The sequence below is a fragment of the Plectropomus leopardus genome, chromosome 3 (genome assembly GCF_008729295.1).
Source record: "Plectropomus leopardus isolate mb chromosome 3, YSFRI_Pleo_2.0, whole genome shotgun sequence".
Lineage (NCBI taxonomy): Eukaryota > Metazoa > Chordata > Actinopteri > Perciformes > Serranidae > Plectropomus > Plectropomus leopardus.
The window spans coordinates 5,596,720-5,623,539 of record NC_056465.1 but is presented as its reverse complement, the minus strand read 5'-3'; the positions used below and the strand labels follow the sequence as shown (position 1 = coordinate 5,623,539).

At 38.5% G+C, this 26,820-nt stretch overlaps 1 protein-coding gene across 3 annotated transcripts; it reads right to left on the bottom strand.

The window, feature by feature from the left end:
* Window positions 1-333: 333 nt before the first annotated feature.
* rhpn1 (rhophilin, Rho GTPase binding protein 1) lies at window positions 334-26,820 on the bottom strand. Of its 3 annotated transcripts, none has more exons than XM_042484154.1 (16): window positions 26,626-26,820; window positions 26,338-26,431; window positions 23,230-23,345; window positions 13,773-13,901; window positions 12,921-12,996; window positions 12,053-12,130; window positions 11,694-11,818; window positions 10,462-10,628; window positions 10,069-10,256; window positions 9,828-9,984; window positions 6,163-6,288; window positions 5,609-5,803; window positions 5,452-5,528; window positions 4,312-4,458; window positions 2,544-2,696; window positions 334-2,466 (listed from the first exon to the last, which is right to left on the bottom strand). In XM_042484154.1, exons 1-16 carry the CDS (start codon window positions 26,643-26,645, stop codon window positions 2,254-2,256), a joined length of 2,061 nt encoding a protein of 686 aa, XP_042340088.1. In that variant the 5' UTR covers window positions 26,646-26,820; the 3' UTR covers window positions 334-2,253. The 3 variants fall into 3 exon arrangements, with proteins under 3 accessions (XP_042340088.1, XP_042340089.1, XP_042340090.1); XM_042484155.1 differs by having other exon boundaries at window positions 334-2,463; XM_042484156.1 differs by lacking the exon at window positions 4,312-4,458.

The window sequence follows — 26,820 nt, the reverse complement described above, 5'->3', positions numbered from 1 at the left end:
TTATTAAAACATCAAGTGAGAACTACATTATTAAAAAGAGATTTATCCTCTTCAATATTCACAGTGCAATAAAAATACCAAAACTACAAAACATTGGATCAAAACCTCTGAAGTGCTTTTAATCATCTAAAAATGACAAAACTAAACACAAAAATATTTCTCCAAGAATATCAACATCATAGCTATTAGTAAAGTATCAGTGGATGAACTGATCCAAATCTGGAGCACTTCAGTGGTTGAACAGCTGACCGTTAGTGTTCTGGAAGCTCACAGACCACTTAAGGATAATGTAAGACACAGGAAGTATGGTGCTGATTTGCCCTCTCAATTCTCTAATAATGTTACAAAAAATGTGCTTTATGTGAAGTTAAGAAGTAACTGAAGTTTCTTTAATTTTCACTACAGCTGTGTCGCATAGCGCTGAGTCATCTAAAGAACACACTGGACACATACAGACAGAGGCGGTCCAGGATCGTTAGCCGAGACGTGCTGATACAGGGAGCCGAACTGACACAAATGTCAGCTTTTCTATATAATCAACATTAGGAAATAAAACAGCAGTATATTTAATGTTTTTGGGGTGTGCTGTTACAGAGAATAGATGCTTGTTTGAGTCATGTGACCACTCAAGTTAAACTTATTTTGACAAAGCTAATTCCAGATGACTTATCTCCTCAGATGCTGTTCAGACTGCTTGTCTGAATCTGAGTCAGCCCCATCAGACCTCAACATTCACAAACCGTGAGTATCACTAAGACTTAAAAGCTGCGTTTGTTTTTTCAAGCTACAGCTGATAACTTTGTTTTATATTTGCTGAAACTGTTTGAAACATATTTGAAAGAGGCGCGTCTTGTCGTTTATCCAGCCTCATATTTGAAAGAGGCGCATGAGAGTCTGTGAAAAAATAATATCCATTTCCTCCTCCTGCTGCTGCCTCTAATGGCATTCGTTAGAATCAGACCGCAGGCAATCAGCACCAACCAGTCAGAGCCCACGAGACTCTAACGCAGCAGTCAATCATGTGGTCAACTGCAGTCAGACTGTCAAACTAGGCTGCGCTGATCAAAAATGAATCAAAATCTGTTACTGCATTGCCTATACTGCAGTCGACTGTTTCCAACATGGCGGCCAGGTCACAAACTTTCTCACTTTACAGCGAAACAGTTCACTACAATATGTTTCTGATAACATTTTGATTGACACCTGCTTTAGGCCACGTTTAGACAAGAACTACCCTAGTGAAAACAATTTCCTTTACATTAAAAATATGTCATATGTTAACATTGTAAGAACAATTCTTGTGTACACACATCTGCAAAAACAACCGAAAATGCTGCAGTATGCATATCAGGCCAGTAGTCGGCAGTGTAACTTTGTAATGACACACCATAGAAGAAGACCATGCACAAAGTGCGGCCGTGACATCATCATTCTCACAGGATCCACACATCGCCAGTTTAAACGGCGACAGAAAGGGTGGTGTTTTCAGGCCCCCAAAAAGCTGTTGTCATGTGAACAAAAAGCCAAACTGCAACAAATCTTAAATCTTTGCAGCAACATTGCTGTGTAAATGGCCCTTTAGAGACTCTTCAGCTCTGATTGGTCGTTTTTGTTCCCTGCAGTGAGACCATTAGAAGTGCTACAAGGCAGAAAAATGTTGGGGCTTTTTTGTCTCATTTAGTGCTGTGTAGTAACAGTTTCAGCAAATATTATTTTTTTAGATTGTATTTATAAATTTAACAAGTGAAGCTTTACTGATTGACCAGTTGTTTGGAATGGTTTTTCACAGACAGTCTGTTAAAAACATTGGAATGAAGTTTAGTAATCAAAATAATTCTGTCTGTGTCTTTCTGTCTCACAGTGAAGTCCAGCTGGTGATAGATAAAATCACATGTGCATCACACGTTTTGTCGTCACTGTATTTTTTTAGCACAGAACAAAGCAGGAGCAAGTCTCAAAATGATTTGATAGCATCCTGCATCTAAACTTTTCCTTTCATTGTCTCAAGGACGTGGAAAGTAAAAACTGCTGTGTGTGCTCCACATATGATTAGCAAACACAGTTGCCAGATGGACTGTGCTGTAGCAAGATAGAAGCCAGGAACAGTTTTTTCTTGTGTTTTTCTTTTTGTCCGAGCTCTGTGCAGCAGCAGCTCGTGCTGGTGTTTGCTGGTGCAGCATTCTGAGTGTGCTCCTCATGCTCGCTTGTGCTCCACTGCCGTGGTTCCCTGAGTGGTTCCTCTGCAGTCGTGTCTCAGTACATGGCCTCAGTGTCTCTGATGCTTCCGAACGACAAACTGAAAGTGCTTCCCAGTCTCTTAGTGACCCCGCCTCCTTCCCTCTTCTTCTTCCTGTTCCAGTTCAACAAGGAGGCGGAGCTCTGGCCCTTAGCTCCACCCAGCAGACGCTGCCTAGTGTTTTCCTTATCGCTGCCATGGGACAACATGATGGCCCTCCTTTCCACCTGCTAACACACAGGTAATGTGTCTTGGTCATTGCACACACATTGATAAACAGCACCACTTACATCACACACACACTTACCTGTGTATCATGCGAGTGTAACGTGACCACACTGAGCTCCACTCCTCTGTCACTGCAGCTCTTTAACATGTGGACCACCTCGCTATGTTTGGCCCATTTACAGTCCTGTCCGTCCACTGCTACTATGTAGTCTCCTTCTCTTAGTCCCGCCTCCTGCGCAGCACACACACAACAGGAAAGTAGGGCTGGGTGATACGGCTTTAATATAACAGGATATTTTTAGGCCATATGGCAATATACAGTATTATTTATTTTGAAATCTCCTCTAAGATACTGTAATCCACTAAAATACAAAATTATTAAATGAAGTTAGTAGTAAGTTAGTAGCTACTGCCATAAAATAAAGTTACATCAACTACTGGTATAATAGTTTATTAAAATAATGTTACAATGTTAGTAGTAGTTAAATTTAGCACAGTTATGGTAAAGTTAAAAAAAGTATTGTTATAATTACATAAATCAAAACATAACCCATGGTGCTTTTATTTTGAAGGACCAGGCTCATCTCAGGCCAGAAGTGTTGATGTTTTCACTTGAAGTACTTGAAGCTTCCACTCAACATTTGGATATTCGTGTTAGCAGAAATTTAAACTGTATTTCCAAGTAATCGCCATCAAAACCCAAAGCCTCACCTGCTCACACTACCATTCATTAAGTTAGTGTTACCACAGCATGGTTAAACATGATGATTTATTCTCTGTGAGCAGGAAACAAACTAACCGCTCTTCAGTTCATATATTCATAGTATTTGTTTTGTTGCCATGAATTTTGTAGACGCCCCCTCGGCCACGCAGATGGACGCAAAGCATTATCAGTTGACATAAACTAAATAAACAATATAGTATAATGTAATATCATTGTTTTGTAATATCACACAGCCCTATAGAAAATGAGTGAAAACTCGTGTCATTTTTTTATGATAACATAGTAAGGTGTTTTTTATGTTCTACAGGTGTTTAGAACTGTACATTTTCAAATGCAAACTCTGCAACCAACAGTCATCAACACATGCAGGTCAACAACGACATGTCAAACTGCTGCTTTGTTGTCTGAAACTCCAGCTAGAATGTTCCTCCCTTCACTCAGGGTGCACTTTTAAAAAGCTCACGAGTTTCTTTATACATTTGTTTTTCGGTCTCCTGTATGCCCTCTCGTGGTCAAAAGTGAATTATTTTAGCTTTAATATAAATTAGTGAATGAAATTGTTATGATGGTGATGATGGTTATAAAGTCGATTCAACATTTAGGCTCATTGCATCCAGATTTTACAGAAAAATACCCAGAAGCAGATTTAATCTAATTCTCCTTAAACAGATTTTCAGATGGATTTTATGTCTGCATGAACCAAAGATTACTGAGTTTCCTGCTGGCACAAAATACTTTCCACTGTTGTTTACAGAAAAAGTTCTTCTGCAACAAATAAAGCTGAGACACTTCTTAAGCAATACAAAGAGAAAATAATAGAGAGACAACTAAAACAAGCTGTACAGCAGGCATGTCAAACTGGTCCACAGGGGGGCCGGTGTGGCTGCAGGTTTTGTTTCCAACCAAGTAGCAGCACACCAGACTTGACTCATTTAATCAACTGATCTCCGTCTTCAGACAGTTGATTGGTCAAACTGTGTGCTCTTGGTTGGTTGGCACAAAAACCTGCAGCCACACCGGCCCCCCTGTGGACCAGTTTGACATGCCTGCTGTACAGGATGTGGAGGACATGAGCAGCTGTGCTGTAACTGAAGCTCACAAAGGGCAGTGGAGTTTGTCTTACCGCTGCACAGCCTCCAGGCACCACTCCTGCCACCAGGACGGGGGAGTCTCCTCTGAGCGTGAGGCCCAGTCCCCCCTCTCCCCTCTGCAGGCAGATCAGACGAACTGGACCCCAGCGAGCCCGAGCACAAAACACAGACAGAGGCCCCTGCAGCACAGGGAAAGAGTCATCTTCAACTCAGGTACCAGGAGGTGATGCAGTTTTTTCATTAGATTAAGCCCTAATTGCACGGGACTTATCTTACGTGGGTACCTCCGGTCATCTGTAAAAATTTGGACAACGTCTGTGATTTAATCCTGTGTGAGTCAATCATGGCCGTAACTTGTAAAGTAAAAATTCCAGGGAAAATCACCAACAATATTTCGGCCAACACAAGTCATGGGTGACTTAGTCCCGTGCCGATTGGCATCTTTGTGATTTGCTGGTGATTTGGGGTTGTTGGTTTTTTTTTTCGTCCATATTCTGCCTTTAATCCAGTCAATAAATATAAAGGCTGCAGTGAAAATTATAAATTAATGTTTTTACAGCACTCTGGATGCAAATTTAGGGGGCTCATCTCACCGCACAACATAGAGACCCACTATGAGAGACCCACAGACCCATTCACAGAGAGAGAAAGCTCAAATACACCAGAAGAGCGAAATCTTTTTTAATGTGTGTTAAACAAACTGATTCTGCCACACATTGCAACATGATATCCGTCTAATGATCATTCAAGATTTCGCTGTTTTGATTAATTTGAGCTTGCATTTTCTGGGAACAGGTGTCCCTGCTGCATCCATATGAGCCCCCGAACCCAAAATGCTGTCAAAACTTAATGACTACCAAGGTAGCCTCTGTAAATGTCAACTAGTGAAGAGGCAGAAAAATATGCACAGAAAAACACAAAACCTACATGTGACCCCAAATGATGGAGATGCTGATTGGCATGGATTTATATTATCACACCGTGTCTGTTTGGCAAAAGATGTGGTTTCATTTTTACCTGAAAAATTAGAGACATGGCAGATTTACACAGTATTAAGATCGCAGACAACCACGCAACTGTAACACATGACCATGGTCCTCAGGTAATACCAGTCCCACGCAAATCTGTATTTCACTAAATAACAGACTGTGGGTATATTGAATATGTCTTACTAGTCTTTGGAAGATATCAGTGACTTGGACTGTAGCGAAGTTGGTTGGAATGATTTCTGGTTTCTGGTGAGTTTGAGCTGTCAACAGAACAAACAACAGTCACTCACTGTTATTAAACCATACAATTATTTTTATTGATATGACATAAAACACTTACACTGTATCTCTGGAGCTTCTGCGGTTTCATCAAAGTCGTCCTCTCTGTCCAGCTCAGAGTACTTGTCCAGAGAGCGTTTGTGTGTGAGAGACAGCACGTCCTGCAGGATGTCCATCTTCCTCAGTATCTTACACAGACTGTGGACCCGCATGGCCTCCTCGTGTCTGATAACTGCACGCCGCAGGTGAGCTTTCCCTGAAGAAATGTGTACAGACATGATGTGTGTGAATATGACTTTAACTCAGAGTGGCACATGTGGCAGATGAAATGAACCGAATCTCAAAAAACTGTTTGAAATTACTGAAAGTACTTTAAACATTACTGCGGTTGACCTTTATAGAAATGTCATTGCTGCTCACGGCAACTACCTGCTGTCTTTTCTTTATGATGACAGAAGGCCTCCGCTACTGCAAACTTTGTCGTAGCCGATGCATCTCGCTAACCCTGTGTCCCACAACCACAGCTGTCTCTGCGTCTCTGTCCCTCTCACACACTGACTTGACGCTGCTGAACTGTATATCTAGACGAAATATAAACATGTTCCATGCACTCACCAAGCTTTCTTCTTTTTTCAGGATCTTGCAAAACCTGGCTGAGTGTAGGCCCTGCAGGAACGTTGACATAGAACTGGAGGAAAGCCGTCTCTGCTTCTTCATCACCCTCGCCCTCCTCAGCAGATACTGAAGAACAAGATATTCCAGGTTAACATTTACTACTATACCATGACTTCATCCTATTTTACATGACTTAATATACTATGACTTTGCTGTTTTGGAGGTCATACTGAACTACAACTTTTTTATACTATTTTGAATGACTTCCTACATTATTTTTTTTTGCTATTCTAGAAATATACTACACTATGATTTTTTTAAATCCTTTTTCAGATGAATTTGAGCTATTTTAGACGACATACTTTACTATGGTGTTTTGGTACTATTTTGGATTACATTCTATACTATGAATTCTTTATGCAGTTTCGACTACATTCTATGATTTTTATTGCTATTTTATTGCTATTTTGTACTATGACTTTTTTGGACGACATACTACACTATGACATTTTTAAGCCTTTTCATGCCATTTTAGACGACATTTCTGGCATTTCTGGATGTTTTTTCGACATCCTATACTATGACGTGCCTCGACATGCTATTTTATGCGGTTTTCAGCTGTTTTTTGGACATGTCATATTTGGACATTATTCGGCATGCGAATGTATGGCGTTCTCGGTTGTTTTTTAGACATGCTATATTATGTTGTTTTTGGACAGTTTTCAACATTCTATGCTATGGCGTGTCCTGGCATGCTATTTTATGTGGTTTCAGCTGTTTTTGGGACATGTCATATTTTGACATTTTTCGTCATACCATAGTATGACATTTTCGATTGTTTTTTTGACATGCTATATTGAGGTGTTTTTGGCCGTTTTTGCTACATTCTATGCTATAACATGTCTCTGCACACTATTTTAGGCGGTTTTCAGCTGTTTTCAGCGTTTTTTGGGACGTGTCATATTTTGACATTTTTGGCCATACTGTAGTATGGCATTTTTGGTGTGTTTTTTTGATATGCTATATTATGGTGTTCTGAGACGTTTATGCAACATTCTGGTCTATGGTGAGTCTCTGCACGCTACTTTAAGCAGTTTCAGCTGTTTTTTGGACGTCATATATTGACATTTTTCGTCATACTATAGTATGGCATTTTCAGTCTTTCTTTTCGACATGCTATATAATGGTGTTTTTGCCCAGTTTTACAATATTCTATATTATGACCTGTCTCGGCATGCTATTTTAGGCGGTTTTCAGCTGTTTTTGAGACACGTCATATTTTGACATTTTTGGCCATACTAAAGTATGGCATTTTTTAACATTTCTTCAACATGCTATATTATGGTGTTTTTTTGTCCATTTTTGCAACATTCTGTCCTATGGTGTGTCTCTGCACGCTATTTTAAGCAGTTTCAGCTGTTTTTGAGACACGTCATATTTTAACATTTTTCGGCATACTATAGTATGGCATTTTCTGTCGTTTCTTAGACATGCTATATTATGGTGTTTTTGGCCGTTTTTGCAACACTCTATGCTATGACCTATCTCTGCATGCTATTTTAGGCAGTTTTCAGCTGTTTTTGGGATGTATCATATTTTGACATTTTTGGCCATACTAAAGTATGGCCTTTTTGGTTGTTTTATTAACATGCTATATTATGGTGTTTTTGCAAAATTCTATACTATGGTGTGTCTCCGTATGCTTTTTTAGCCAGTTTTCAGCTGTTTTCATCTGTTTTTGAGATATGTCGTTCTTTGCCATCTTTGGCCATACTGTAGTATGACATTTTTGGTTTGTTTTTTTGATATGCTATATTATGGTGTTCTGAGCCATTTTTGCAACATTCTATGCTATGGTATGTCCCGGCATGCTATGTTAGGCGGTTTTCAGCTGTTTTTGGGAGGTGTCATTTTTTGACATTTTTCGCCATACTAGAGCATGGCATTTTCGATCGTCTTTTCAACATGCTATATCATGGTGTTTTTGCAACATTCTGTGCTATATTGAGTCTTGGCACGCTATTTGGGGCCGTTTTTAGCTGATTTCAGCTGTTTTTGGGAGGTGTCATATTTTGACATTTTTCATCATGCTATAGTATGGCATTTTCAGTTTTTTTGACATGCTATATTATGGTGTTTTTGGCCATTTTTGCAACATCTTATGCTATGACTTGTCTCAGCACATTATTTTAGGCGGTTTCCAGCTGCTTTTGGGACGTGTCTTATTTTGATATTTTTGGCCATACTGAAGTATGGCATTTTTGACCGTTTCTTCAACATGCCATATTTTGGTGTTTTTGTCCATTTTTGCAACATTCTACGTTATGGTGTGTCTCGGCACGCTATTTTAGGCGGTTTTCAGCTGTTTTTGGGACATGTCATATTTTGAAATTTTTTCGCCATACTATATAGTATGGTGTGCTTGGCCATTTTTGCAACATTCTATGCTTTGAAGTGTCTTGACAAAAATGGCCAAAAAGGCCAAAATATATTATGACATTTTTCATTATACTATAATATGGCATGTTCTGTAATTTTTTCGACACGCTATATTATGGTGTTTTTGGTCGTTTTTACAACATTCAATGCTATGACGTGTCTCGATTTTAGGCTTTTTTTCAGCTTTTTTCAGCCGTATTTGGGACGTATTAAATTTTGACATTTTTTGCCATACTGTAGTACGGCATTTTCGTTCATTTTTTCAACATGCTATATTAATGAGTTTTTGCAACAACTATAATATGGTGTGTGTCCGCACACTATTTTAGCTGGTTTTCAGCTGTTTTCATCTGTTTTTAGGACATGTTGTTCTTTGCCATTTTTTGCCATACTTTAGTATGGCACTTTTCATTTGTTTTTTTGATATGCTATATTATATGTCCCGGCATGCTATGTTAGGCGGTTTTCAGGTGTGTTTGGGAGGTGTCATTTTTTGACATTTTTCGCCATACTATAGCATGGCATTTTGAATCCTTTTTTTGACATGCTATATCATGGTGTTTTTGCAACATTCTATGCTATTGTGTGTCTCGGCACGCTATTTTAGGCGGTTTTCAGCTGTTGTTAGGAGGAAAAAATGGTGGTTTTGGCCATTTTTACAACATTCTATGCTATGACCTGTCTCTGCACACTATTTCATGTGGTTTTCAGGTGTTGTTTGGACTGTCATATTTTGACAATTTTCTCCATACTATCGTGTGGCATTTCAAGTCTTTTCTTTCGACAAGCTATATTATGGTGTTTTCGGCCGTTTTTGCAACATTCTATGCTATGACGTATTACAATGACTTTTTATGCTATTCTTGAGGGCACACTATAATATGATACTTTCATGCTAATTTGAATGACAAACAATACTATGACTTTTTTTGCTATTTCGGAGGACATACTATACTACGTAGTTTTTAAATTTCTCTCTCATGAAAGGTCTTAATAATCTTAAAGCGTGACTGCGGTCTTAGAAAGGAATATGTTAAACTATTTTTGACAACATACCATAACATGACTTTTTCATTCAAGTTTAGACAATTTACTATAGTATGACATTTTACAACATACCATACTATGACTTGACTATGACAATTTATCTCTTACTTTATTGCACTCTTCTATCTGAAATTAACTGAAATTTAATTCAAATTAAAGTGTGCTTTGGTGCAACTTACATGTGTGATCGCAGAGTGCAACAGCAGCGTAGTAGTGTGAGAGGGCGCGGAAGTGTTCAGATTTGACCTGAACCATGGACGCCCATGAAAATGGCACGTAGTCCTTCATCAGAGGCTGCGTCATGGTCTGCTGCACTAACAAGTAAACGTCTGACACCTACAAGAAACACACACATACAGAGTGAGAATTAAAAGATATCAACAGTAATGACACAGCACAACCAGAGACATGTTAACTCACCCTTGCAGCCTCTTGTGCCAGGCGGAGTTGAGAAGTAAAGTGTGTGTCTTGTGTGGTGAGTGTGACACGCTCAAACACACACTCCTGCACCTGGGCAACCATCAGACGTACCAGCATGCAGAGCGACGGACCACTCATATCCAGACTAGGTGCATTGGAGAAATTCTCTTTAAGGTAATTAAATGCACCTAAAAGCGGAAAAACACAACAAAAATGAAAATTAAGAAACAAATATGGAAAACTAAATAATTTTATTATTGTTAATCAATCAATTTATTGATTTATCATTTATTTAGCTGTTTTTGTGCACAACAATGTTCTTTTATGACATCCTGATCCAATTGTGGAGTCCCAACAAGGGAATATGGTTACAAGTATGTGCGGTTTCTTTACCTGCAGCTCTCTGAAAGGCATCTATAGCTAGGTCTATGCCAGCTGTTGCAGAGCGGTCCTGCCGTGCTCCAATCTGTGTGTACAGTGCACCGATGTTGAACAGCACACTTCCTTTCTCAAAGGCCAGCGTGCGCTGACATGACGGGACGCCTGTCAGAGAGTCGTACCTGAGGGACAGAAAAGGAGGAATAAAATTACTTTATGCATTATGTTTGTGTGTCATAATTGTCCTCTCAATCAGTCCATATATACAGTAATTGGAAAGGTGCATAGTATCGATCATCTCTGCAATCTCTTACATCTGATATGAAATACAATATCATAGTATAGTATGCATATAAAAATTACTATATATCATTCAAAAAAGTCATAAAAATGCCACAATGTCATACTGTTAAATGTATGAATGCATGAAGGATGCTTAGTGTAGTATCGCATTTAAAAGTCAAAGTATAGTATGGCATATGATAGCATGTCACAAAAATTACAGAGAACAGGCAATGATGTCATGGCACATTGCAGTCTGGGAAGCAGCATCAGTACTTTAAGACATTCGTGTTCAACTGACACAAAATTTACGGACTGGTCCAAAAGCAAGTGCAACATTCTGATGAGAGAAGATGAACAAAAAAGCTTTGCAAAAGTAGCCATAAATATTAGGGGTCGACCGAAAATGTTTTTTTTAGGGCTGATACTGATACTAATGATTAGTAATTAATAAGACCGATCACCGATATTTGGAACCAATATGCATTTACAATAAAAATAGAAATCTGTCTTTCAATATTTGGAATTTGGAAGATAACAAACTCCAACACAAAAATTTGTTTAAATGCCTTTACGAAAACTGAAACTTTCAACATCATATAGAGTATTTTTTTAATAAAGTCAAAATTAAAAAAAAAAAAAGAATAAATAAAAATAACTGGCTGAGATTTTATAAAGTAAAAGTTCCTCCCATGCTGACACTTTCTTTGCACGTTTTAATTAATTTAATCAGTGATCATTAAAATAAAATGCTGATACAGATAATCTGCAAAATGCCAAATATCGGCCCAATAATCAGCCAAGCTGATTATCTGTTGACCCCTATATTGTAAAGGCATCAGTTTCTATCTGACTGACAGAGTGACAGACAGATAGATAGATAGATAGATAGATAGATAGATAGATAGATAGATAGATAGATAGATAGATAGATATTTAGATAGAGGAATGTGCTCCTGTCCTACCAGTGGAAGTGCACACCCAGGTTCCTGTGAAGAGGAAAGAAGCGCTGATCCAGGTAGTACAGCTGGTTGTAATACTCCATCAGCAGCTCCAGACCCGCCTGGTTACGGCTGGGTGTACGCATGGCCTGGCCCAAACAACAACGCACATAAATATACATCTAATGTCAGACAAGACTTCACAGAGACTGCAAGTTTATGACATGAATAAGTCAGACCATTTATTATTCTTTCCCCAGTTTTCCTATCTTTGACAAAAGGTCCAGACTGGCTTTCAACAACCCCCTTAATAAAAAACAGATTCAATATTAAACTACATCAAGATTTGTTTTGTATGAAGTTGTATAAGTGTATTTATTAACCTGTCTGAGCTCCATAAGCTCTTTGATCTCCTTGCCATAGAGTGAGCTGTCCTCTCCATAGTGCTCACAGATGAAGTCCTGTGAGGGGACACAGACAGTTACATGACGACATATCTACACTATTATTATACACATATGATTGTTATTGTCATATATATGAACTACAATATTTGCATGTAATATAACATGCTATTATAAATTATTTTTAGTAATTTTTATGTCTATTACTATTATTATATGTAATGTTATTATTACTATTATTGTTTCTGTGCACCTCTAGCCCTCTCTCACTCTCTCTTTCCTATTTATAATTTTGTCATATACTGTACTGTAGTTTTTGCTTAGTCACTGTGAGGGTGGGATTTAAAAATAAAATTGAATTAAATGAGCTATTCTCTCATATTTCAACTTATTGCATTATTCAACTTGACACTGCTTTTCAACAAACATATAGGACAAACATTTTTCACACTAGTTTAAATCAGTGTTGCCAACTTAGAGCCTTTCTTTCTTTCTCCTGACACCACTGTGCAGGCACAGGCTGGGCCTGGGGCAGGCGTGGGCTGCATGGCAGGGAGGACGCCATTAAGCGCGTCCTTAGTGACTATATGCTAATGTAATTATTTTGGAAGTGGGGCTAATTCTGTATTTGTCATAATTAATTCAATTAATTAATTTGACATTAGTTGTTCTAACTGTCAAAGCTGAAACAATGCTTGCAAAAAAATAAAAAAAAAAAAAGGATAATACTGTTCCTCCTCTAACCTTGTTTTAACATTTTAAATACAATATTCACTGTGTCACTCAGACTTCTAGGTTTCATCATTTATATGTTTTATATAATATGAGTATGAGATGTTGTCTGTACCTGGATGGAAACTGTGAAGTCCACCTCTTTGGTTTCTTTTAATCCAAGTGGGATCATGGGAACGTTGATAGCCTCACTGTGAAAAGACATGAACACAGCATGTGTGTGTGTGTATACTTTCACACGTTATATATAACCACCCACATGTAAATACCCCCATGTAAACACCAACATGCAATCACACAGTGCAGCAGGTTACACTCACAGTCAAGTCAGCATTGCCATCTGCTAGTCTTCAAACCTAGCTCAGTGCTTCATCCTGCTAATAAGCAGAGCTAAAGCCGCGTATTAACCCTTACGCCCCTGACACCCACCACAGTCCCCCCCTACCATTCACAATGAACCACAACACGCACACACGCCACAGGGCCATTAATGACACTCTAATCAGGGGATTTATCCTTTCCATGACCCCGGGCTGCAGAGGGAAAAATCTCCTGGCTGTGAAGGACTGCACACACACACACACATCTGTGCTTCTACACTTATGAGGACCCTCACTGACGCAATTCCCTCTCCCATAAAATTGACTGATACCTAATCCTAACCGAAACAAAATCCTGGCCCTTAGAAGAACACAGAAAATGTCCTTGCTTATTAAATTGCCCTACTTTTCCAGGTCTACAACATTAATTGGTCCCCACAAATACAGAAGTACAGGAGCAGACACACACAGTGCAGTGCCAACACAAAAATGTAATGGATGCTTGTTTTCTCCAATTATAATTCTCATTACACTAATGAGAGTGAACTGGAATTCATGGAGCAAATAATAAATGGGCCATGGCTCTGAGTGTGAGTGTGTGTGTGTGTGTGTGTGTGTGTGTGTGTGTGTGTGTGTGAGCTGCCTACCTGTCTGTTTGGTAGACCTCCATGTTGCTGTTGAGCTCCTCCAGCTCCTCTTTAAGCAGCTGCAGGTTGGAGTTGACGAAGCTGAGCTCCAGAGCCACCGTCTCCTTCACCTTGTTGTTGGTCGTCGCCCTGCAGAAATTAACACACACATCAGATTATCAACAATTAAGACAGTCTTCCATTCTGGATATCAGGGAGGAAGAAAGGAGTTATCATGAGTTCACTCCAAGACAACATGCAAATCTTAGTCCTCGCTATTAAGCAAGAGACGTGTCCTCCCAAACTACACACATTCCATGAATCAAATATCCTTAAATTAGGCCATTTTGTTTAACAGCTCTTAGCAGAACCTGAAGGTTTGCTGCTTTCTTCTCTATCATTAGAAATTAAATATCTCTGGGTTTTGGTATGTTGGTCAGTCAAAACAACATTTGAGGATGTCAAAACTTGTGCCTTGGGAATCTGTGACCATAGACTTATTATTAATCGATTTATTGAGAAGAACAATAATAATACATTAAAATCAATTCATATATACATATATACAGATAGATAGATAGATATATAGATAGATAGATTAAAAAAATAAAAAATTCTATGGTGCACTTTGACCCGGTGCGTCACTGAAGACCACAGTGGCTCTGTTACATGAGTTTTCGTACCACTTCAGTACTCCAAGCCTGAAATATCACCTCAACACAAAGCATTTAGCAGCGGCATCCATGTTACCAGGTTAGAACATCTTCACTGCTTGCATGAGCAGCGCATGTCAGGCGCATCACAGCTGCCTGTCAGCTGCGGCATGTCTAGACAAACAGTGGCTTGTAAGATTTCGTTAATGAGTCGAATTTGTGCTTAAAAATGTGAATTGATTTTTTTAAAATACTTTCACAGCAAAACTTGCATAGGTAGATAGATCAACTGAAGTTTTCTCAGCATAGTGACAATCATTTGTGACAAGGGGTGTGCTCCTAAATAGTCGCTTTGGGCCTCATTCACAAACAGTGCGTACACAAATCTGTGCTTAAAACATGCGTACTCAAGTTTTACGCACAAATCTGTGATTCAGCTACCAGTTTCACTGAGTGATTATTATATATTATTATTATAATTAATATTATTATTATTAATTGTGGTATTTAGTTATTTCTCAATGTTTGTTAGGTATTATTCAAATGTTGTGTTTTTTGTGTTTTGTTTGTTGACATATTTGGAAATTAAAAAAGACCTTGATCAAATCTGTGATTCATCAATATTTTCTTACCTGAATTTGTTCATATTTTGCACATAAGTTTAGAACTGCCTCAGACCATGCGTACGCACAAATGATGACCGTCTGGCTGTCTTAGAAAATGTAGACAAACACCTTTTAACTGAATGCAGAACAACAAACCACATTCATTAAACAAAGGCTTTAATAGACAACAACATCTAAAACCAATTTACTAATTTACCAATAAAGGCACTTATTTCATCCTCTGCCTTTCACCCTCATCAATTATTGTCATAATGAAAATATTCCTAAAATAAAAACAGCCTAGTCTAGTTTACAGTGAAGTATATGGGACTTGAATCTGGCTGTAATGATGGCCACTCCCACCAATATTAGTGCAATGAAAGTTCAGCAAAGGGCGCATCAGAGACTGACATGTTTCAACGTGTTTGGGAGTGACAAACAGCTGATGAGCTGTTTCTGACGGCCATTACATTTACAGAAACTCACTGATGGTCTGACACTGGTGTGTGTGGCCTTAATGTGTGCGCAGACACAACTTCACCGCTTGCTCCATGATACAACTCTGGGTAAACAGATTTCCTTGTATAGAGAAATTGGGGCGAGGCAGTATGCTAATTGCAGACAGCGGGCACGAGCCTGCCAGTTTAGGATGATTCTGATTCACCAACATGTGCACAGAGGTAAGAACAAAATCAGCTGGTACACACGTGTTATGAATCCCACTGTAATTTTGCAGACTCACTTATTTTATGTGCAGACTAAGAACATTTCTATGCATATTTTTAGTGAATGAGGCCCTATGAGTGCCAGAGTGCGCTTGAAACACTATTGGACTGTATCGTTTGGTAATTCAAAGCACCAGCAGCAAAGGCTCTGAGCACAGCTGAATGCCACATGCAATAAAAGTAAGAACTCAGTGTTCATTAATTTAAATAGAAAATCAGGAAATAAGCATGCACCTGACCTGATTTAAGCTTAGGGAAATTACAGCGCGGGTTCGGGTCAGGTCGGGCTAAAAAAATAAATAAATAAATAAATAAAAAACTGCACAGCAGCTCATTCATTTTATGTACAGATATTCTACATATTTTTAAAATGTTGCTTTCAGATTGTATTGTGAAGTTATGATCTATGTTTCTTAAATGTTGCAGTAGTTGATTTTTATTATTTTCATGTTGACCTTTTCTGCAAATTGTTATGCACCAAACACCGTGTAAACCTACTTAGCAATAAACCTGATTTTTGATTCTGATATGCATTTCCCTTCTTCTCTCTTCTTCTATGACACCTGTTGCTCACATTACTGAGCCCTCAATTGAGAATGAAAAAATTCCCAAGATCTCAAATTTACAAAAAACAAACTTTGACATTTATGTAATGGGCCTTTTTCTTAACATTCCCATGCACAAAAAAAAACAAAAAAACTTTGGCACAGGGCTGTATTACATTGCATCAAGGTATGCTGTGTCACTGTGCATCATTATTCACACAGCTCAGCATGACAAATAACACAATGCACCTTAAAAACGCATTTGCAGGTGTAAATCTGCAGTCATAAATGTAAGCACAGCACTGCACACACAATGAGCAGCAGACTTTTGTCTGACAAAAAAAGCCGGTCTTTAATTTATGCAACTATTTCTCCACCCTCTCCTCCATCATCCTCTGTTCATTCACTTCAAGTCTCTCTACTCCTCCTCCAATCACACAGGGAGTGTCTTAGTGTTGAGTAAAGCCAGCTCACACTGATGGGGGGGTCTGAGGTCAATAGCACACAATGTTTCTGGAAGTCTGAGGCATCACTGAGTTTCCCTGGTAACATAAAATCTACACTTGCCCAGGAAACCCCCTAATTATGCAATAATTAAATTTCACCAGCTCAATGATATGACAAGAGTGTGAGTATCTAAAGCACAAAGAGGACTGGATGACTTTTCAATAAATATACTTCCAGGAGGAGAAGAAAAACTAAATACAGATAAAGAGATACAAATCAATGTTTTTGGTCAGGCAGTCTAAATAAAATGTGTATATGAAAACACTGAAAGAGAGTTTAGATTCCATCTCCTCATGAACAGTCTAGCTCCAAAAATGTTAAATCTATACATGGCAGCTAGGGGTGTGCAATATGACGATATTAGATCGTGAAGAATTAGAATGTGTCCACGATCCGCTCTCACAGAGAGATCGTTGTGTCATGCTACACTGCACACACACTCTATCTGATGTAGTTCTATGCTCAGAATGCTGTCAGCTCCGGCACAGTCTCCACTGGTTACATGGGATGTTCATCCCCAGATCCAAGCAGATATTCAAATATTAAGAGGTGGAAAGTGACTTCTTTAGACTTCTAAATACTATTTTGTGTTAGTTTCAGGTTTAGTCAGACTTTGGATGGAAGTATTTAGAGCACATCGCTCTGTGTCCAGCCGCTAACACTGAGCTCTCATTATTATTACCAGGGGCAGATGTAGTGATTTAGCAGCCTGGGGCCACAGGCACATTGCCTTATTTTCAACCTTTATCTTATTTTTATATGAAGCATCCCTAAAATATGTCTTCAGTGATGATAAAAGTCCCTGAGGGAAAAAGGTTGGGAACCCTGTACATGGTGCAGACATATACTACGTTTTAACCTAGTCTAGTTTTTCTCAGGTGAAGCACTATTTATATACACAATTTTTTAAATTGGGAAATTATCTTGATTGTACTGTTTACTACCATGCACAATAGTCTTAAAATCCAAAATGAAAAAGAATCATGATAAAATCATGATCGTGATCCTACCTTAAAAAAATATGATATTTTTGCCATATCGCCCACAGCAGCAGATGTTGTAATGGTAGCATGCCGCCACAAATAAATGAACGTGTGGAAAACCCTGATATTCTCACGTGCTGTTAGCTCACTTCACTGCTTACATTTTTTAAACTATTTTGACTTTAAATCTGCTCCTTGCCACAGTGTTGTCTTTGAGTAGATTCCCATTTGTCAGTGTCTAATGTTGATAAACATCAACACAGTCAATTTTTCAATCATCTTACAAAATGCTGGCAGTCAAAGTAAGACAAAATGTGGGGCGAGTGCATTTTTTAACATGACTGGTTTCTATAAGGAAAAAGTCTTTGGATATCTTATTGATAATTTCATACTTGCACCTTTATTGATATCTTCTATTTCTCTCTCTTTATATGTTTGCATTCTTTCCTACCTTGTACTGCAACTGCTTTACAATTTCCCTCAGGATAAAGTAAGCTTTCTTATCTTATCTTACGAGCCACATGTTCCTAAAACAACTTTTTAGATTTTTTTTGGAAAACATGTTTGCTATTGTTGGCATTTGTTGTTACAATTAGTGACTGGGGGAGAAACTGAAAGTTGCTTATTCTTTAACACATGATCAAACTCAGCTCAAACACACAACTAAAGCTCACCTTTGAGCTTCTGTAAATAATGTTGATCTGTCCAATTAGACCACTTTACCTTCACCATTCTATTCAGCTGTCCCACAGTCAGTCAGTCACACACACACACACACACACACACACACACACACACACACACACACACACCTATATCTAGGATCAAGCCAAGGGCAATCTGATTAGTCAGCTTTAAATGGGCTGCCAAATATCCCCTTCTCACACAACCACTTGCACGCACAACATACTGGAGCTTTTAAGGGACAAAAATAAATCTCTTACTCTGACTGTATGAACTGGCTGAAAGACATGAAGTATTGGAGAAACTGGAAACAAGTTTTTTTTAGAAGTATAAGATATTCTTGTAATAGCTGACATGAAAACCAGGTTTAAGCTAGGTAGTGTCCCATTCTGCAGCACACAACATGACGTCTTCATCAGCCAATCACAAGCCCTGATGAGTTACAACCCCTCTTTCATCTGCAATTAGCATCCCCCCTCACCGTCATGTCCCACCCAACAGCAGTCATACCACGACCCAATTCCACAACACTTTGTGTTGAGTGAGTTAAGTGAAAGCGAGACATTGGTGACGTGTGTGTGTGTGTGTGTGTGTGTGTGTGTGTGTGTGTGTGTGTGTGTGTGTGTGTGTGTGTGTGTGTGTGTGTGTGGGTGGACTATTCCAGTTCACCGGAAAGGGGGAGGATAAAAAAAAAAAAGGTCTGACAGTGCCAGACAAATAAGTGGGGGATGAGCTTGCCGGGGCTCCGTTGGGAATCTCTGCATGAGAACAGGACGGGAGGCGGACACAAAGCCTGCTGATTACAGGCTGGCAGGCTTTGTGTGTGTGTGTGTGTGTGTGTGTGTGTGTGTGTGTGTGTGTGCGCGCGTGCATGCGTGCGTGCCTGCGTGCATGCAGGGGGGTCCTCTTTGTCTCTGTGACCCATCGTCCCAATATAAAGGGCAGGAGCGCTTGTTTTATTTCCCCTAAACTGAGTCATCACCTTTTAGAATAACAGCCTAAATCCAGTCAAAAGTGGAGTTGGGGAGAAAGATCCAAAATAAAAGGAGATTTGTACCCCTTACAGAATTTTTCCAGTCTGCCCATTAGTGCTGATTAGTTGATTAATCAATCAACATAAAGTAACTGACAACTTTGAAAAATTATTGATCTTTTAAGTCATTTTTCAAACAAAAAAGCACCAATCATGTAACAAGTTCCAGCCTCATAAATGCAAGGATTTTCCACTTTTCTCTGTTTCACATAGAGCTGCAAATAACCCTTATTTTCATTTGATGACTTGATATTCCCAATTAATTTCTTAGTCTGTAATATGTCATCAATCGGTAAAAAAATTTGCTGTCAGTCACTAGGGCTGGGCGATATGTCTTTAAAAAAAACATTGCGACATCATTAGTATAGGTATATCGCGAGGTATATCGCGATACAAAATAAATCTCATTTTCTTGAATTTCCTCTAAACTACTGTAAACTACTAAAATACAAAATTATTAAATGAACAACAGTTACAAATTAAGTGGCTACTGCAAAAAAATAATGTTACATAAACTGATGTTATAATAAAGTTTAATAAAATACTGTTATAATATTAAACAAAGTAAAGTATGAAGTTAAACAAAGTACTGCTAAAGTAAAGTTAAATAAAGTTTTATTATGATTGAATAAATCAGACAAATCAGTCAGACGACATGACATCCCATTCTAAATCCATATGCATTAATATGGAGTTGGTCCCCCTTTGCAGCTGTAACAGCTTCCACTCTTCTGGGAAGGCTTTCTACAAGATTTTGGATTGTGTCTGTTGGAATTTTTGCCCATTCATCCAGATTTTGTACACCTGTGGCAATGGGACTGAATGAAACATCTGAATTCAGTGATTAAGAGGTGTGGCCCAATACTTTTGTTCATATTAAGTATTTTGTCATATCACACAGTCCTATTACTCAATATCAAAAGAGACATAGAAAAGCAGTAAATAATCACATTTAAAAAGCTAGAGCATGGTAAAGTGTAAGTGTTGTACTTGACAGATGGCAGTAAACTGGTTGCAAGGAAAAGTTGTAAATTAATTTTTTATTGATTGACTAATCAGTGGATCAACCTATCAACTCAGCTCATTTTGGATTTTGGACCATTATTTAGGCAAAAGATCCAATTTAAAGACGTCACCTTGAAATCTGGTAATGTATAGGGGCATTTTTCACCACTCCTTCAAATTTATAGATTAAATGAGAAAGAGTAATCAACAGTGACAGTAATTCAAGGCCTGCTCTCTATCATTTATTTATCTCTGAAAAAGATCTTTGTGAAGCTTATAAAGTTTTAGACAAACATGTCCTGAGATAATAACGAGGGATGCCCTTGGTTGTCTTGTAACTACAGAGACTGTTGTTTTCTGTGTTGTTCTTATTAGATTCTGACTCGATACAAGTAAAGAGGATGAAAGTAGCTCTTTGCCTTAATTAAGTGGCTCCTCCGCTTTCTACTCCCACGTTGGATCTTAATGAATAAAGGAGTGTGTTTTCAGTTTTTCCATAGTGGGCTATTCATGCTGTATATGTTCTCAAAACTACCACAACAAAAGTGTCCAACAAATGTATGCACATGTATTAAATGTTTACGTTCAGCCTCTGTAGTGATTGACCTCCAAATGGATACGAAGCATGCAAAGCCTGAGAAACAGTCAGAGGGAGAAAGCAAAGGCACCGAGACAAGGAGAGAAGCTGGAGGGGATAAAGATGACGCTAATGTTCTCAGAGAGAATACTTTGATGTTCTGCCACCGTTTCTTTTTTCATTTCCCTCATTTCTTCACCAATAAAACTCTTGTGTGCTGTGTGGATGACAGCTAACTGATTTAAAACCTAAAGCCAGCACAGTTCAGCTGGGTGATCATCCTCACTGGTGTTGAATTTGGATTTTTTAAAATATATTTTTCCACCAAAATCAGCTTGTGTACATGGGTTTTTAAATGCAGGAAAAACTGCTAAAAATAGGCAATAGACTACTTCAAAAAAATACATGTTGAAACTGCAAAATCCTATAGCTGTACTCTTAACACTTCTTAAGGTTAGGAATTTGTCAAGCTGTCGAGCTTAAATAGCTGTTGCTGAATGGTTACAGGAATTGGAAGTCATTTTTTACCAAGACGAAGAAGCTGTCATTCTCAAAAATTAATATTTCCACTAGTTTCCAATTTCTTGCAAACAATTTTCTATGTGTAGTATAAATATACTTCCATCACATCTAGAGGTTATTTCATCCTTCATAACAAAAAACAGTGTGCTACTGATCTTGCCAGAGAGCCAAAACCCCCACTTTTTCTGATAATTTAAGTGTAGGTTTTCACAGGAAGAATTATTCCAGTTTCCTTGAAACTTGTTCATGGGAAAGAAGTACTAACCTTTGCAGATATATAGAAAAATCAAATATGTATTATTACTCCTACATCATTTGTTTATTTATTTATTTTACAAATAGCAAATTTTGCACACCATTATTTGGACCATGAACGTCCCATGAATTTCATAAAAGTTTTAACATGATTTTTTTCAAGAAATTCTGAGACATGAACTGGGAAAAGTTCTGGATTCTGGGTGAGTTGGCATGGAATAACCCAGAGGTGACACAAACACAACACAAAAGTTAGTTTTCACACACAGTGAAGACAACCAGAGCTATAAAACTGTTTGGCACTGCGCTGGTGTGTGTGTCTGTGTGTGTGTGTGTGTGTGTGTGTGTGTGTGTGTGTGTGTGTGTGTGTGTGTCTGTGTGTGTGTGTCTGTGTGTGTTTTAGAGTGACCTCTGACCTTTACCCATCAAAGGACACTACCACCAATGTAAGCAAGCCAACAAGCCACAAGCCCCCAAACACAGAGGAGACCAGAAAGCATTTATCATCAGATCTTAGTTTGCCCTTTCATATCTAAATAAATGTCATGAACAATGTGTCCGTTTGACAACTTTAGATAGCCTACTGTGTAAAAAAACACATACCTTAAAGGAGAACACCACCTAAAAAAAGAATTCCAGTATCTTATTTTCATTGTTTCTGAAAGTTCGACATGAGCTTCTCTCTTTGAAATCCAAAAACCAGGGAAGTAAATATCAAACTTGTGTCATAGGGTTTAAAGTCTGGAGCTGCTCCATAGATAATCGGTGGTACTCTGATTTTGAGGAGCTAATGTCTAATGTGTTTTTAAGCTCTGAAACAGAAAAAGTACCCATATACTCAGAACATTCCCCTGGCTGCTCTCAGTGTCATCTACAACATTTTTCACCATTCACCGTCTGTGGAGTAGTTCCAGACGTTACTCCCAATTACATCACAAATCTGCATTTTAGCACTCCACTTTTTGGATTTTGGACCATCTTACACCACAGGAATAACATGTATGAATTTTGAAAATGGTTATAGTTCCCCTTTAAACAATGTTTTACCCTTGTATTGAGTCTTGATATCCATTTTCATACAGGTAAGAAAGACATACCAACACCATCACAAATGTCCACTTATTTGTAACATATTTGTACAAACTTTAGTTAATCAGTTGACACTGTGTTGTCACCAGCTCAGTCTAGTAGTGTTGCACCTTATTTTCAAAATGTTCAATGCAAGAAATTCCCTCCACAGATTAAACAACAATGACCATGCTGTAAGAGTAAAGGCATATTAACATTTTAAAGAGAGTGCCCTGGAGTTTTCTTTTGATTCTACAATGAAACTTCATTTAATTCAGAAAAAAAGACAGCCTTCTGCCCCATCCCAGCACCTCACCTGAACAGGTTCTCTGCTCCGGCTCTCATGCGCATCTCCTTGTTGATCTGCTGGTTGATGCGAGCTCGCCGGTGCTGTAGTTTACTGCGCTGAGTCTGGGCGAACGGATCACATCCCTGCAGAGAAAATAAAGAAAATAAAGGAGTCAAAACACGTGATGGATTGATGAATTGATGAAGGGATGAAATACAGCAGCAAATCTGACTATTATAAATAATGAAGATGTGAAGGTTGTTCAGTGTCAGAAATTTGTGATAAGAATCTCACTGTGTGACAGCTGTCCTCCATCTGCTACCCAACCAACAGCAGCATGAAATGACGCACTGATCAGCGCCACAATGCTAGTGAATGCTAAATGCTAGTAGATGCTAATAAATGCAAAACTAGCATGCTGAGTTGGCCTTTTTTCCCTGCCACGACTGCGTCCACATTCTCTTCCTTCTCATCTTCTTCAGACTTTTTTCGACACACATAAATGCCACTATAGCAAGGGCTCGATTTGTTTGTTTACATTTTACAGCATAGCTGGATGATACTCGCCGACAATGTTTTGTTCTAGTAAATTGACGTCAAGGGACGTAGGTTGTAGCCTGCGATTCAGCAGGTGATGTCATTGTACAGCCTGCATACAACACACTTGATGTTGTACCCAAGTTTATTAATATCCATGTCACAGAGTGTAGCTGCACTAAACTTAGACTGCAAAAATCCCACAGTCTGCAAGAGGCTTAAGACATCCAAAAAGACTCTCACACTGGGCTACATTCACTACAAATTCAAAGTTTTACATAACCAGTTAGTCTTTTTCTAAACCTCCCTGTTTATCTTCTTACTAGGTAATGTGAGAATTGTTTGCTTAAGCCTATTTGTCCACACTGTCAGCAAACATATTCTACATAAACAAGGATAAATAACAGTAAACCTTTACGGACTTTTTGTCCAAACTTCAGCCTTCTTGATAGATTTTCACATGGCCTTAACGATAACTTTAACCATTAGCAAACTATAGAATATTGTTTGTTAACCTTTAACAGTGGCAGGACAGTGCAACCTGGACAGACAGCTGCCTGAGAGGCTTACTTCAGAGCAAAAAGTCCATGATGGAAAGCACAGCATGCTAGAAATGATGGGCGTGTCAAAGAACGTGTCAGAGACGTGGGTGCTCGGGAGGGAGAGCCTCGTGAATGCTAAACATGGTAATAACCTGGCATGGTACAGCAGGAGGAAACTGTCTCCCAAGAGGGATAATATAATTTAATAGAAAAAGGAACTTATGATATGTCAGAGCTGTATATCTGTCTCAAGATTTAAAGGTGTCTTAAATCTTGCTTCAACCGGCATTTTGCCAACAACACTAGCACAGCTGATTGTTGCTCACTAAAATCACCAATCTATCATATAATGCTCCTCTGTTTCACACTTAAAGGGTGAGCAGATGTACAGTAACATGACAGATGGAGCAGCTGTACTGTAAACACGCTGAATACTCCCTATCCTTATCCTTGTGGCTCTTTCCATCACCTTCTCGATCCCTCTCGCAGCCAACTTGTACAGCAAATGGATGTTTCTCCTTTTCTCACACTCTTTTACTTTATATATTTTCTTGTTCCCTCTCACCCAGTTAAGGTGTTTGTTTAGCATGCGCACGTCAAGTAATCCTCAGAGTGCCTGTGTGGATTAAGATTCTGGCCGAGCTCCCACCTCTGCCCAACCATCAGGAGGGCAGGAGGATGGAGGCTGCCTGACATCAGGCAGATAAAGCCCGTGTCAAAAAGTGTCCCTGTCCAGGTGACTTTCTCTGAGGACAAACGCTGTTTTTCAGCAGCACAGATACAAACATGTAATCTTATAAATTTCTGCTATTATCACAGTCTTATATATATATATATATATATATAACAATTTCCTGAATGTAAAACAATTAACGGCAAAGTTTGTGGATTATCCAGAGAAAACAGCCAACTGCTGAAAGACACTTTGCTGCTATACTTTTGTGAATGTTCTTTTTCATTACTTGATTTGATTATTTGTGTTGTAAATTTGCTTTGTTTGTACAATGACACTGAAGCTTATAAAATCGACCAAAAACCATCAGCAAGAATCATATAGAACTGGGACTCTCAAAGCACTCAATTTGCTAGGCATGGCAATCCCCAGAGGCCCTGTGATACTATAGTATCACAAAACTTCAGTCAGAATACAATACTATTTGGTTTTTAACCCTTTGAAACCTGGGGCAAAATCACTTTTTCTGTGCTGCTTTCATCTTTCATCTGCTTTCATCAAAGTATTAAACATTTTGAACATAGAGTTAACTGGTTTTCTTTCTTGTGAAAACACAGGGAAAACATCACAGATTAAATTGCAAGAAATTAGTAGACTTGGGGAAGAAAAATAATTTAAAAGGTGGGGAAAAATGTCCAAAATAAACCCAGTCTTCCTCCCATGTTTTTTAAAGAAATCAAGCCAATTTGTTCAGGCTAAACCTGTTGCAATATACTGAGTATTGTAATAACATTGTAATTCATTACCTTTTTCCAACTGCAAATTATGTCGCCAAAAGAAAACTAAAAAAAAAATAAACGTTTTATCTTTGTTAAGATAAAGCTTTCAGGCTGTTTCACTTTGGTTGTTTTTACTGCTGCAAATTATATCGAATGGACTGAGAAAATAATTGATTTGAAGATTGTATTAGGTTACCAAAGGTTTGATTTGTATTTGTAATATTAATAATTCACATTACCAAAAAACAATACTTGGCATCTGTGTATCCATGAGATATTGTCACAAAAATATTGTGATACTTGTGATACATTACAGAGGACATGCTTGAGAGTCAGGGGTTCTTTCATGTTTTTTATTTAACTGACCCCAAGTATCCATAGATGAAATCTCTTAGATTTCTTATTGTGGCTTTAATTTCATCAAATTACAGGACCTTAACAGGAGTTATTCTTGAATGTACTTTGGGATAATGTAGCCTGCAGTCACCTACTCTTGGTTTTACGGAGCCACCCAGGACCTTTGGGAGATCTCCGTTCCCCTATCTTTTCTGTGTGTATAACTTCATACAGCGTGTATGAGTGTGTGTTTGTCCAGGTTTCTCACCTTTCGGATGCTCCCACTGTGGCTGCCCTCTGTGGGTAACGTTAAGGGCATATCGTCGTCCGAGGTACCGTCTGACAGAGACATCTCCAACTCTCTGTGAAGCGTTATATTAATATTATTTTTTATTTTAAAGTGGCACTATTTGGACATAGTTCCACTTTAGCACCGTGTATGTTGAACACAACTCTCCGCGTTGAAAGATAATAGAAGAAAAAGCTGTCAGGCCGAAAATATTGAACTACAAACAGTGCGTGAAGTTAGCTAATGAGTTGCGGTTTTACCACTTGCCTTGTCGCAGGTTCCTCCATCGTGCAACGACAAACGCGGCCAAAAAGTCTCTACATTTCTTACAAGTTTGTATAATTCAAAGTTAATTCAAAGGTCCAAGTGTCGGCCGACAGTTGAGTGAAATAAACAACTTTTAACTCCTCAAAACAGCCCAGCTTCGGCTCATTACATTATGCTAGTACCTCCTCCGCTTGC